This window comes from Hyaena hyaena, unplaced genomic scaffold (genome assembly GCF_003009895.1).
Source record: "Hyaena hyaena isolate Hyena2069 unplaced genomic scaffold, ASM300989v1 scaffold_38, whole genome shotgun sequence".
NCBI lineage: Eukaryota > Metazoa > Chordata > Mammalia > Carnivora > Hyaenidae > Hyaena > Hyaena hyaena.
The window spans coordinates 1,347,611-1,361,682 of NW_024080670.1; the positions used below are offsets into that span (position 1 = coordinate 1,347,611).

The window sequence follows — 14,072 nt, forward strand, 5'->3', positions numbered from 1 at the left end:
GGAGAGGAGGGGAGGGGAGAGGAGGGGAGAGGAGGGGAGAGGGAGGGAGGAGGGAGAAAAGGCTCAGCAATTGGTTATCAGCCGCAGGACAGCAGAAAGGGCGGGGGGGGGGGACCCTCAGCAGAGACCGCAGGCTGGGGGGCAGCGAGCGTGTCCAGCAGCAGGGACGCCGGGGGAGGGGTGGGCAAGCAGCCGGCAGGCGGGCACTTGCACACGGAGAAGCAAACGGGAGAGACACGGTTTGAACTGTGGGCTCAAGGACCCAGCAAACGGAACTTCCCTCCCACCCGGATAGGGCGTGCAGCCCTGGAGGGCGACTCCATGGGGGCGCGTGGCCCCCGGGAGGCTCCGAGGAGGGGCCAGCACAGCGCCGGTGGCCTCAGGGAAGGGCCGCCCAAGGAACCACCTGACAGAGGGCCCAGCCGTGCCGGGGAGACGGTACGGAGGGCGCTGGTCAGCATCAGGCTCCCCTGGTCAAGGGAGGGGGCTGGGGGCCCCCGACCCTGTGTGTTCAGTGACCTCGAAGCTGAACAAGCAACCAGATCAGAGGGAACCTTTGCCTGACAGGCCCACGGGGGCCACACAGGCACCGTTCCACGGCCCCGTCTCCACCCCAGAAGGACCCTGTTCCCTGGGAAAACATCTGTGACTTCATGACTGAAAGTCACTAACGTTACAGCTGAATCACAATGGTTTCTTCCTTTTTTTTTGTAATATTTTATTATTTTATTTGAGAGAACAAGGTTGGGACGAATCTTAAGCAGACTTCAGGCTCAGCACGAAGCCCAAGGTGGGGCTTGATCCCCTGACTCTAGGATCGCGACCTGAGCTAAAATCCAGAGCTGGATGCCCAATCCACGTAGCCACCCAGGCGCCCCTAAACCTTTTAAAGTGACCTCTACACCCAACATGGGGCTCAAACTCCGGACCCCGAGATCAAGAGTCACCCGCTCCACCGAGGGAGCCAGCCGGTGGCCCTGCACCAGAGCCGTGCTAGACGGCGCTCCCGAACGGTCCCGCCGGAACACATGCGGCACTGCCGGCCGGCACGGCCCGCTTCCAGGGGGGACTCACCAGTCTCCAGAGGTTCTGGGAGGGCATGGAGATGTTGTAGTCGATGTAGCAGGACACCTCCTGCGAGTGGGGGCTCAGGGGCGCCGCGACGTCGTGCCTGGAGGAGCAAACAGTCCCATGGAGGGAGTCCCTCAGGCTGCCCTGGCAGAGCTTTCACTGGGTTTTCGAGGAAAACGAGCGACTTTCGGAAACAAGCCAGCTCAGCCTGGAGGAGCACCAGGTCCCCGGGGACGCACCAGCAAAGGGCTTGCCGACAGATGCGACACGGAAGAGGCGGCTGCTTGCCACGGTCACACCTCAGGGGAAAGGACACGCGGCGCGGGGCCTGACAGACAAGTGCCCACGACCCCAGAGCCACGACAACATGGTGCGGCAGCTCCCTGACCGCCAAGGCCTTGGAAAGGGCGGGGCCACCAAGAGCAGCGTCGGGGGACAAGGTGCCCTCGGTGACAGTGACCTCAAACGTGCAGAAACATCCCCCGCCCTTGCTCACGGGGTCCTACTGTGCGTGGGCGCTATGGAGCAGGGAGCAGAGACCGCCCTGCACCCTGCGGAAAGCAGCTCTTCACACACACGGAGACAGCGCCAGGCTGTGGGGCGCCACCAATAAAACCAAAGTAGCAGCGAACATGCCCGGTAATGCTCTGAGGAGGTAACGTTTCTGTGGGCACGCGGACACAGCAACTGCGCCACGGGGGTGTGAATCCAAGAACTTCCCAGGCAGACAGAGCAAGTGTAAAGGCCCCAGGAGCGTAGCACTTGGCCATGTGGGGACAGCAGAGGCCAGGGTGACTGCAGGGAAGGTCCCTGGGGAGGTCGCCAGGGGCAGATCCCAGGGGGCCTGCAGCCAGGAGAAGTGGGGACGTTATCCTGAGGGCCACCCTGTGGAACCTGCAGGAGCACTTCTGGCAGAGAAGCCAGGGCAGCAGACACTGGGTGGGGAGGGGGGGTGGCACTGGCCGCACTAGCACAGGGATCAGGCCGGGCCTGGGCCTCAGCAAGGACCGGAAGGAAGTGGTCTTATCTGAGGTGCGGAGGGGAAGAGGGAGTAGGCCCCAGGGCAGCAGCTGAGCAACCGGCTCTTTCCAGGGAGAAGCCGGCCAGATGCTGAGAGCCTGCTGTGCCCCGAAGCCAAGGTCTGTGGTGTGGCCTGCGCGGGGCAGACCGGGACCTGAGGCACAATTTGTGAGTCACGGAGAGCCGTGAGAGCACCCCAGAAACCGGATGGAGGAAGAGACGTGGCCCGGGCACGCCGATATGCAGCTAGCGCAGGTCAGGGCTGAGAACTCGCACGTAAGGACCTTTCCCAGCCCGCGTTTCAATCCCTTTTGAATTCACGTACGCTTCAAGTGACTGGACTTTACTTCATTCTGTGTGGGGAGCACTCCCATGCTCGCCCTAAACTTGTCTTCCACAGCTCCGGGGCCTCCCGGGCTCCCAGTGCTCCTTCCCGCCCACCGAGTGCAGGCTGCGATGCGGGGCCACCCGAGGGAGGAAGACACGGCTTTGCTGGGCGGAGAACCCGAGGGGAGCCGGGGGGGGGTGGGGAGGGCAGCGCGCACTCACGTGTTGAGGAAGCGTGTGGTCATGCCGTGCACCAGCTGCACCACGTCTCCGTGCCGCACGGGCCTTGGGGGGTTGTTCACCACCAGCTGATGCCTGCGGGGACAGGAGGGTGGCTGGGAGGGAGCTCGGGGGGGCCCCGGCAAAACCACCGCGCCCCCGGAGCGGCAAGGGCTCCGCGTTCTCCCATGGTGGGTGAGGGACACTTTGCAACTGTGCAGCCGCCCCAGCAATTCGTACCTTACTGGAGGGAAATTCTTAAAAAAGGAAACACAGAAGTTTACGTAACTCTTCTCTGACACCTCGGGCCACTCTCCAAGCTTCCTATCGTGACCCGGCTGGCCGTTACCACGTTCTGGCATTTTGTATTTCTCTACAAATGGCAGAGTGACAAACACGCCCACCCAGAAATCGCTCGAACAGATGGACCGTGTTGTCCGGCAAGCGCTCGATGCAAGCGTACTACAGACCATCAGGTGGGCGCCGCGCATGCGGTCCAAGAGCCAGACGCCAGTTCACTAAAGAAGGATCAACCCCCCTCCCCACCCCGACCGTGGCTCATCAGCACAGAGAGCAGCTCTCGGAGCTTCGAGGGAGGAGGTGCACACGGGGAGGGGGCTGAGAGCCCAGCCCTGCCCCTGAGCCCCAGGGCCCGCACGCACCTCCCGGGGTCCTTTACAATCCACCAGTTGTTCACATCTTTGAAGGGGTAACAGGTCACCTGCTGCTGGTGCGAGCTGCCTCGGCCGTTCTCGTATCTGTGAGGGAACCAACACAGAGACGCGTCTGCCTGTCGAGGTCCCTGCGAATGTCATGTAGCAGGGCGTGGGGGGGGGGGGGACCACGAGTACAAGCGTGTAAGTCTAAGAGGGGCTGGCAGAAGTGAACCTAAGTGGCGCTCGGGCAGGAGGCCGCGCAGCAGACACGGGAGGGCCCGAGCCTCTGCTCCCTGTGTCCCTCTGTGTTATACACAGAAATGACAAGAATCATTGACCATCAGAATCTTAAACCCCAGAGTCTTTGTGTCTCATAAATTTCTTTTTTTTCTCTCCTTTTTAAATAGGCTCCACACGGAGCACCTGGGTGGCCTCGTCAGTTAAGTGTCCGACTTCAGCTCAGGTCATGATCTCATAGCTTGTGGCTTTGAGCCCCACGTCGGGCTCTGTGCTGACAGCTCAGAGCCTGGAGCCTGCTTCAGATTCTGTGTCTCCCCCTCTCTGCCCCTCCCCTGCTCATGCTGTCTCTCTCTCAGAAATAAATAAAACATTTAAAAAAAAAAAAGTTTAAATAGGCTCCACACTGTTCAACGTGAGGCTTGAACTCATGACCTTGAAATCAAGATGGGAACGGAGATCAAGAGTCAGAGGCTTCACCAATGAACCACCCAGGTGCCCCTCGTAAATTTCATTTACAGCGAAAGCTGGTAACAGACAAAGCGCGAAACACACCAAACACATTCCAGCGTTCGGCCCTTTCCTTACATCATGGGGTAGGTGCTCTGGTGGGAATGAAGCCAGCAGGGCACGGGTTTGCCGAAGACGTTCTTCAGAGTGACCTGGGAACCGTAGGCCACCTCCAGGGGCTGGCCTTGCGTGATCCGAGCCAGCCCTCCCTAAGACAAAAGTGAAACGGTGGCAAGTGAGAAAGCGGGGGCGGGGGGGGGAGGGGGAGGGTGTGTGAGGGTGTGTGTGTGTGTGTGTGTGTGTGTGTGTGTGTGAGTGACAGATCTCACCAGCCTCTTTGACGGCCACACCTCCAATGGGGGCAGGGGGGCGATCCTTAACATGTCCCGTAACTGTGATGACGGGACCTCACTGTAACATGGCCCCTATGCAACCGCTAACACAGGTGGCCTCTGGGGCCACCTCTCACCGACCTCTTCAGAGAAGGGCAACCCTGTCCACTGAAAAGGTGAGTAAAGTAGGAGCCAGGTGGGCGGAGAGGCCCGCCCCGACACCCGGACCACACTCGGGGACGGGCCCGTCTGACCCGAGTCTGGTCCTCACCACCTCGCCTGCACGCGCCACCATCGCTGCAAAGTCAGCGTGCACGGACGCCAGAGTCGCCCTCGTCCTCGGAAGCTCCTGCAGCTGCCGGGAGGTGGCAGGACGTCGCGATGTCCTGGGGCAGGTCACACTGGGAAGCCCCTTCGCGCATTAACGCACCATCAGCACGTGCAGGGTTAACTTAGAAATACCAAAGCGGATTCCTCTTGACTTGGTTTCCCCCCAAACATTCGACGTTTGTGTGAGAAAACTTTGAGTCTACCCCTGTCCTCTTTCTTTCACGTTTTATTTATTTTTAAGAGAAACAGTGCGTGAACAGGAAAGGGGCAGAGAGAGAGGGGGAGCCACAAAATCCGAAGCAGCTCCGGGCTCCAAGCTGTCAGCATAGAGCCCGACGCGGGGCTCGAACCCACAAACCGTGAGATCATGACCTGAACCGAAGTCGGACGCTTCACCGACAGAGCCCCCCAGGCCCCCCGTCCCTGTCCTCTAAGGTGGCCGCCGCACCCCATCTTACCTCCAGGCTGGCCTGGAAGGCACTGGACATGATCTGATCGTGGGGCCCGGAGCGGTAGACCAGACTCAGGTGGACGTAGAAGAACAGCAAGTACATGGCGGCCGGGACGACCAGCAGAGCTGCCGCGCGGGCAAGCACGTGACCGAGCACGCAGACCTGCCGCGGGACGGAGCGGAGTCACGTCCCGCCGTGTGGAAAGGCACGCCGGCTCCAAGCGGGCCGGCAGCAAGGCCCTGGGCTGCACCCGGCTGCCCGTGGGGGGCTCACGGACGCCTGTCCTCCCGAGAAGCCTTTCTCGCCAGCCGCGCCGGTCACAGCCCCCCGCCCGCCCCAAGACAGCCGCCAGCCCCGCTCCACTGCAGCACCCACGTTTGAGAGCGTCCGGTCTCCTATCAGATGCCAGGCGTGGACGCCGGCGACAGCGAGCACGAGCAGGTATGTGAAAACACCCACGTATTTGACGCTGAAAAGACACAAGGAGAAGCCGTTCCCACGAGGCTCAGAACAGGGAGGTCGCCACCGCCACTGCCTCAGACCCACGGACCAAACTCACCCCACGGCGCAGGAGCAGGCCACTCCTGTCAGCATCAGCCAAAACCACCAGCTCAGAGAGAAGGGCCTGGGATCAAAGCGGAAGAGCGAAGCTGGGGGGACACCTGGGGGGCTCCGTCGGTCAAGCGTCCGACTTCAGCTCAGATCATGATCTCACAGTTCATGGGTTCAAGCCCCGCGTCAGGCTCTGTGCTGACAGCTCAGAGCCTGGGGCCTGTTTCAGATTCTGTGTCTCCCTCTTTCTCTCACCCTCCCCTGCTCATGCTGTCTCTCTCTCTCTCTCTCAGAAATAAATAAAAAAAACATTAAAAAAAAAAAAGCGTCCAACTTCGGCTCAGGTCATGATCTTGCAGTTCATGAGTTCGAGCCCCGTGTGGGGCTCTGTGCTGACAGCTCAGAGCCTGGATCCTGCTTCAGATTCTGTGTCTCCCTCTCTGCCCTTCCCCGGCTCATGCTGTCTTTCTCTCAAAAACAAACAGACACTAAACAAAGAAAAAAAGAGCAAAGCTGGGGACAGGTCACCAAAGACCACTCGAAGGCCAGAGAGGGCACCTTCCTCAGACCTCTTGGGGTCGGCGGGCTGTCCCTGAGCCTCAGGACGAGAAAACCAAACACTCGTCTCCCAAATACCAGTCCCGGCAAAACCTCTTTCTGGCCAGAACATTTTTCCAGTTACTTTAAATCACACAAAAATGAAAACGCATTCATGGGGTCAGGAAGGAGCCAAGGGCCAGTCCAGGGGACGAAAGGTAGCCAGCAAGGGGCGCCCCGATATCAAACGGCATCAGACGTTCTCAGGTCAACAAACCACCCGGACCCTTCTTCCTCGTTACCCAGGAAGGACGCGCCGCATCTTGCGCACCTCTGCTTCTGGCAGTTGGCAAACTTCAGGTAGGAGAGCACAGCCAGCAGGTTAAAAAATATCAACACGGACTCCAAAAGCATTAGCCGTGACTGAGTGATGAGCGCGTTCTCTGCCGCAAAGAGGACACGGGCGTCAGCTGCGAGGCAGCAAAGGGCAGGCGCACGAAGGTCGAAGCACCCACGGAAAGGGTGCATCCTAAATGTCACGGTACAGGGAGGTGGCAAGTTCAGGACAGGGGGCTGGACGGGCACGTGCTCCAGAGCCACGCCCAGCAAGACCCGTGTGACCCTGGGCAAGTTGTTGAACCTTTCGGAGTCTTTATTTTTCTCATTTGCACATGGAAAGCCAACTTGGTGGGACCGCCCCATTAGGACAGGACACGGGCTCAGGGCCTCCCCCAGAGTGGCCCTCATGCAACAAACCCTAGTTCTATTTTATTTTATTTATTTTAACGTTTATTTTTTGAGAGACAGAGACAGGGTGAGCCACGGAGGGTCAGAAAGAGAGGGAGTCAGAGAACCCGAAGCCGGCTCCAGGCACCGAGCTGTCAGCTCACAGCCTGACTCATGGCTCAAACTCACAAACTGTGAGATCCTGACCTGAGCCGAAGTCGGACGCTCAACCGATGGAGCCCCCCAGGCGCCCCCCAGTTCTATTTTCTAGTCTAACTTCCCATCTGACTTCGTTTCATGTGTCCATAAACCGAGGCCAGACGTGGCTGGAGGCGGAGGCGGCACCATGGAGCGCCCAGGAGCAGGGTCCACATATAGCCACACAAGTGTGACGGCACAGCCCGGCCACCGCGCGGCCTGGGAGTCGTCTGAATCCCGGAGCCGAATCTGGACACAGCGGACAGGCTTCCCTCCATCCTGGGAGTCGGAGACTCGCCGGGGGGCACATCTACTACACCCAGGAGCCCCCCACCCGTACCAAAGGCCAGCCCTCTGCTCTCCCCTGTGGGACACCAGAGCAGGCAGAGGCCAGGGTCTTACCGATCAGCATCAGCAGAGCGGCCCCCGTGGCGGCCCAGTGAGAAGCACCGAGCTCCATCAGGATCTGGTAGGCCATGGGGACCGACAGGGCCCCCGTGAGCGCCGGCAGCAGGCGCAGGGACCACACGGGCACGTTGCTGCTGTATTCTGGAAGAGCAACCGCACAGCACTGAGCGCCCCGCGCGCACCTTCGGGTGCGCTCAGTCAGGGCATCTCGTTCACAGACCCGAAAATACAAGTCTTCAGAACTAAGGACCATATCGGGAAGGCGGTGTGCAAGCTCCACATAAAAGCTTCAAGGCGCACCGTGCACAGTGGAAACCCGGCTCTCATTATGCACAGAAACGACGCTTGATGATTCTGGAATTAGTGCTTCACTTACTTACAAATTCACCTCACCTTTTCCCAAAAACACTGCAGTGGAGAAAATTTACACGTCCGAAAAAAACGACTGCGGTCCGATGCCACACACACACTGTGTCCCAAAAACTCAGGGTAAAATAGTTACTATGGCTACACGCCAAGACATTTATCAGACCTTCCAGAAGGCTCCTGCTTACACAGAACTTCCCACACCCCCGCACATTATAAACCACACTGGTGAATCCCTACGAAAGCCACTACCTCTCCATTCCGATACGTACGGATCAATGAGGGGCGTGAAAATGACCGTTTACCTGCTCCGATTCTATTCCACAAGAAGTTACCGTCGAATCCTCCCAAATAACCTGAAACAGAAGACTAATCGGTAACTCTTCCATTCAGCGAACAGACCTGGAGAGCTGAACCACGGTGGGGAACGGAGAAACAACGATAAGTAATCAGCTGAGGTTTTTGCCCCCAAGAAATTTCACTTGTAAGTTTCATTTTAGGGGCGCCTGGGTGGCTCTGTCAGTTAAGTGTCCGACTTCGGCCCAGGTCATGATCTCACTTTTGTGGGTTCGAGCCCCATGTCAGGCTCTGTGTTGACAGCTCAGAGCCTGGAGCCTGTTTCAGATTCTGTGTCTCCCTCTCTCTCTGACCCTCCCCTGCTCACGCTGCCTCTCTGTCTCTCTCAGAAATAAAACATTAAAAAAAAAAAAAGGGATAAATTAGTAAAGAATCCTACCTCCCAGTGCCAGCAGCATGTGGCCGAATGGTGGCCCACTGCCATCCAAAAAGAAGATCCGCTTCATGTAAAAAGAGATGTACTGCCCGTAATACACTTCGTCAAAACTGAAAAGCAAGGCCATGTGATACTCAGCCGGAAATCTTCACCAACAGAGGCACGAGGGTAAACGTGCGTCTGTTCCCGGATGACGTTAGAGGGAACAGACGTTAGAGATCGCGGCCTTCGCCTCAACTGCACGACATCCCCGAATGTTGAGACACGTGCGCTATTTCCTCCACCAGGTCAGGAGGGGACACCCACCGAGAACAGCCACACGCTCAGCGTGTCTGCACAATAGAGGCTCTATCCACCCGCCCTCACTCCCACCAGCGGACGTGCCAGCAGGCAGCCTACTGGGAGGCCTCCAGGACCCGGCGCGCGTCCCCTGGTTCGCCAGCACGTGTGTGACCAAGAGTCAGAATCGCAGCTGGTACCCGAGCGAAGCAGGTGCAGGTCAGAAAAAGAAACACGTAGAAACCAACTGCGACCAATGTTTCAGCCAGTGAGGGACGTTCAGCTATACCGTCAATATTGCCGTGAATTTCTTAGGTGTGATATCGTTAGTAGGGTTTTTGTTTTTTTAAGCCTCCTCATCTTTGAGGCGCCTGGGGGGCTCAGTCAGTTAAGTGGCCGACTTCAGCTCAGGTCACAATCTCACAGTTTGTGGGTTCGAGCCCCACGTCGGGCTCTGTGCCGACATCTGAGTCTGGAGACTGCTTCTAATTCTGTATCTCTCCCTCTCTCTGCCCCTCCCCTGCTCATGCTGTCTCTGTCTCTCAAAAATAAATAAACATTAAAAAAAATTTTTTTTAAAAGATTCCTCATCTTTCAGAAATATACTGAATTACTTAATCATATTGTTTCTGACTTGCTTCAAAACAAATCCACTGCACGGGAGGGATGGCTAGGAGTTGCTAGCTTGTGGAAGCTGGGGGCTGAGTACACTGTTTGGTGGGGGGTCGTTCTACTCTTCTCCCTACTTTGGTGTACCTTCAATGTTTTCCACAACGAAAAGTTCAACAAAAAGTACACGTGTATTAACCAGCTAGTGAATAGCGCTGTGAAAATAACAGCGGTCGCATCCCATAACAATAAAAGATGCGCTTTAAGGCCAACGATGATTCACTTCCAAATTCATCAAACCTCCAACCCTCGATTTTTAAAAAAAAATTTTTTTTTAATGTTTACTTTTGAGAGAGAGTATGTGAGCTGAGGAGGGGCAGAGAGAGAAAGAGGGAGACACAGAGTCCAAAGGCTCTGAGCTGTCAGCACAGAGCCCGATGCAGGGCTCGAATCCACAAACCGAGAGACGGTGACCTGAAGTCTGACACTTCACCGACCAAGCCACCCAGGCGCCCCTCCACTCCTGATTTTAAACGGTTCCCTAAAGCAGCGGCACCTGTTTCGCGGGTCAGGGTTCACCTGCTAGAAAACTAGAGAGCAAGACGTGATAGACGGACTCAGCAGGGGCTGTCCTGGGGACAAAGCGGCCTCTCCTCTGCCAAAAGCACCTGTCACCAAGAAGCCCAGAATTCCACCCCCATCCCACCCCCCACCTCCACTGTTCAGAAAGGCATGACCCGTCCCCGGCGCACGAACAAATGATAATTCTTTCCGATTCAGCCCCAACGGAGTGGTTTGGCTTACACCACGGCCCTTGGATAGGAGAGCTGCCACAGACGGCTCAGTAACCCCACCGCAGTCAGAGCCACAACGTTCAAGTTGATGTCCGCCGTCACCACGACTGGGTGCTCCAAATATCCTAACATCTTGTAGAAAAGCAAAAGCGGGTCCTCGAGAACGCTCTGGAAAACGAGGGAAGAGACGGCATCAACTCAATAGGCAGCAAACCTGAAGGCTCCCGGATGCTAGAGAAAGGGTCACAACCGCCCTGGCTCTCAGGTGATACCTAGAAGAAGAACCACAACAACGTGGGGTGGTGGAGAGAAAATCAGGACACGAGCAGTCAACTAAGGTGAGGCTTTGGGAGCCTCATGGCTGAGTATTAACTCACTCAACGACTCACTCCACCGCTCACTTCCAACTTTCGGAAGCCCGCTCGCCTGGGGAGGTGACCTCGACCTTCCGAGCCTCAGAAGGCTCCTCACCTGCCGCGAGCGCCTCCCCCCGCCCCTCCCCGCCGCAGCGCCATCACCTAGGCGGCCCCCCTTCTCACCCTGGGGGTGCCTCTGCACCCAGGCGCCCCCGTTTTCTCCCCGAGGCGTCATCTTCCCTCGGGCGCCACTTGTCTCCGGGCTGCATCTGCTCGACGCCCCCTTTCTCGCACCAAAGCTGCACCGGGGCTCCCGCGGCCCCCCCTCTGCCCCGGAGGCCCCTCCTGCTCTTCCGGGCATTCCCCGCCCCGCCACAGGCTGCTCTTGTGCCGCGCCTCCGTCTTCCCCGAAGGTTCCAGTCGCCCGAGGACCCCTCCTGTTCCCAGACCTGCACCGGCCCGGGCGCCCGCCTTTCAGCGCGCACCTGCCCCCGCCCCCGCCCCCGCCCCCCGCTCGCCCGCAGGCCGCGTACGCGCGTCCCGCGCAGACTCTCCCGGGTCTCGACTGGGCTCGGGGCCCTGACGCCCCAAACGTACTCGCGTTTTGTCGAGTTCCCGCAAAGCCGCTCCCGCATCCGGGCCCCCCCTCGGGTCCGCCGTGGGGTGGGGGGCCGACCGGTAGGGTTTCCCGCCGCGCGCCGGGGGGCGAGGCTGCTCGGCACGCCGCACCGCCCACGCACCGCCTGCTCGGCGCTCGACTCGCCGCGCCTGCGGAGCCGTGCGCGGGAGGAGCGCGCGTGCGCCATGGGCTTGGGCGGCGCGCGTGCGCACAGGCGCGGAGGTCCGCCGCTGGAGTATGTCTTTAACGGCGTGGGTGTTCCGGGGTCCCCGCGCCCCGTGGGCGCTGCGGTGTCTTTTTATAAAAACAGGACGGTAAGGCTTTATCCGCACGCCCCTCAGTGCGAGCAACCCGCGTGGGAGCGTCTGCCTTGCGCCGGGAGGGCGGCCGCCGCGCCCCACGGAACGCCCCGGGCGCCGGCACCTCCGGCCCCCGCTCCCCGCGAGGAGCCTGCCCTGCAGGAGACACAGCGCCTTTGGCCAGCGAACGGCGGGGCCGGACGGTTAACCGACGGGGACACCACCGTTCTCCCTGGCCTCGCTCTTCCTGGTCCTCTGGAGTAGGTGCGTTTTCGTATCACGGACGGAAAGGGTGCTGCTGCAGAGTTAAAAACTACAATCAAGGTTCTTGATCGCCTGCTAGGTTTGTTTTTTTTCTTTCCCCCCGGCAATGTTGGTCAGCCCAGCACGAGAGAACATCGGTTAAGAATGTGGTGGTTTGGGCATCTGGCGGGCTCAGACGGTGAAGCCGCTGACTCTTGATTTCGGCCCGTCATGGCCAGCATTGGGCTCTGTGCTGACAACTTGGAACCTGCTTGGGATCCTCTCCCTCCGCCTCTCAAAAATAAATAAACGAGCTTTTAAAAACAATGTGGTGGTTACTTCTGACAAACAGGCTTCTCCCAAGGCTGTGTATAGAGAGGGAGGGAGCTCCAGTTCACGGTGCTTGAGGCAGGGGCTCCCTGGGCCTGGGGAAGAGTGGGGGACTGGCTCCTGGCTAGTCCCCTAACCCACCTGTCTCTCGAAGCCGTGAATCCAGGGGAAGGGTACTGCTGGCTGCTAGAGCTGCGACAGCCCATGCCCACGTCCCAATTCTTCCCCCTAGTCAAGAGGTTCAGAAGGAATCCTTTCTCATTGAAAGTGTCCAACGTGGGGATAATCTGTAAGTTTCCTACATTCTTAACTGGTGCCAGGCAGCTAGGTTAAGTACTGCCGTGATTTCTGTGAATCCACACTGGCCCACGAGGTGGGTACAGTTCAAAGCGTGACTGCGGGGCGAAGTGTCCTTCCCACGTCCCAGCCATGCAGCTGCGCGGCTGGGGTAGGTGGTGGGGGCAGCAGAAAGAAGGACCACCGCTGGGACTCTCTAGCCTTCACGGCCCCCAGCCCGAGAGAACTCCTCCTTCCTACCCCAAGGTGCAGCACTCCTTTCTCCTCCCGGCAAAAGGGGTCACCAAGAAACAAAACGTTAAATCAGGGGCGCCTGACTGATACAATTCTTGATCTCCGGGTCGTAAGGTCAAGACCCACCTTGGGCATAGAGCTTACTTAAGAATATTTTTTAAAAGGGGGGGGCACAAATCCTTTCTCCTCTGACCCACCCACTTCTCATGGGAAGCAGGGGGAGGGCAGAGGGCAGGCAGATGTCCCGCACAGCCCGATATCACCCACCTGGGTAAAGGATGGGGACTGCTAACGCAGACCCATTTGGAAGATGCACCCCATCTACAGGCTTCAATCCCTTCTCGCCCCGACCTGGCTTTAAGGCATTTCAGCCAAGTCACTCCGGAAATCCTCCTAAGCACTCTGTAACAACCCTTCCAGCTCTCAGTTTCTCTCGCCAAATGACAGAAAATCGAGGGACACGCGGCCTGAGAAAGCACACTCAGCTTTGGGGCCTTTTTTTTTTTATTTAAATAAGGAGAATTCTTTCATATGGAAAGAGCTAGTACAATCACATATTTGAAAGGAGAAACAATAGGTACTGATCCGGAGGGAAAGGGCAAAAGGTAAGTGGCCTGCTGAATCCAGGATTCCGTTCCCATCCAAGGCAAAGGCTTCCCCAAAAATGTATAAACAAGCTGCACATTACACCTTTAGCCATCGTCTGCCCTTTCAAATATCTGGTCTACATGAAAAGACAAAGAGAGGAAAGGCCAAAATAAAACCAAAAGGGAACAAAAAATACAACCCTCTGAAGAACAACAAAAAACCCAAACCCTTTTACTATGCAAGGCATGAGGTCGAAAGCTTAAGAGTACAGTATCCCCTTGAAACAATGGAAGAAAGTCATCCACGCAGAGCCTGAATAGAAATTTCCACTCCGAGGCTTCGTAACATGCTGAGGACAGGGTCCCGAGGACACTGCCCCTCGGCCAGGGTAGGGAAACGGTGAACAGCAAGGTCAGATGTGCCTGGAAGATCGCTAGCCAAATACAGCGCTGGTGGTCCCCGAGGAGAGCATGGCTAGTGGACGACGTCGGGGACCCCGACACTGAGCCACTCTGTCCCCGGTGAGCTCCGTCTTAGGTCCATCTCGCATGTTCAAGCAGGACGAGCTGGCTTTCCGGAAGTCTGCGTTTCCCAGTCATCACGGGACATGACAAAGCACGGATACTCTGTAGTGTCCTTGGTTGTGAAAGGCCATTTCCAACAGACCTTCTAACCCAGGCTTGCTCTGCACGAAGTGCGAAGGGACGAATACAGATTCGAGGGGCAACACGCAGCTGCTGGGTGGAAGGG

General features: G+C 57.9%; 1 protein-coding gene across 2 annotated transcripts in view; it reads right to left on the reverse strand.

The window, feature by feature from the left end:
- The window catches only part of POMT1 (protein O-mannosyltransferase 1), a 16,795-nt gene extending 5,344 nt beyond the window's left edge, over positions 1 to 11,451 (reverse strand). Inside the window, exons 1-13 of one of the 2 annotated variants that reach the window (XM_039229565.1) lie at positions 11,310 to 11,451; positions 10,367 to 10,524; positions 8,678 to 8,784; positions 8,247 to 8,297; positions 7,570 to 7,716; positions 6,575 to 6,686; positions 5,714 to 5,779; positions 5,530 to 5,623; positions 5,161 to 5,316; positions 4,119 to 4,249; positions 3,300 to 3,395; positions 2,641 to 2,733; positions 1,075 to 1,171 (exon numbers count right to left, since the gene is read on the reverse strand). In XM_039229565.1, coding sequence (XP_039085496.1) covers positions 1,075 to 1,171; positions 2,641 to 2,733; positions 3,300 to 3,395; positions 4,119 to 4,249; positions 5,161 to 5,316; positions 5,530 to 5,623; positions 5,714 to 5,779; positions 6,575 to 6,686; positions 7,570 to 7,716; positions 8,247 to 8,297; positions 8,678 to 8,784; positions 10,367 to 10,488 — 1,272 coding nt within the window. In that variant the 5' untranslated portion in view covers positions 10,489 to 10,524; positions 11,310 to 11,451. Of the gene's footprint in view, positions 1 to 1,074; positions 1,172 to 2,640; positions 2,734 to 3,299; positions 3,396 to 4,118; positions 4,250 to 5,160; positions 5,317 to 5,529; positions 5,624 to 5,713; positions 5,780 to 6,574; positions 6,687 to 7,569; positions 7,717 to 8,246; positions 8,298 to 8,677; positions 8,785 to 10,366; positions 10,525 to 10,895; positions 11,012 to 11,309 lie in introns of those variants that run through there. The other variant, XM_039229564.1, reaches the window with a different exon arrangement.
- Between the last annotated feature and the right edge of the window lie 2,621 nt (positions 11,452 to 14,072).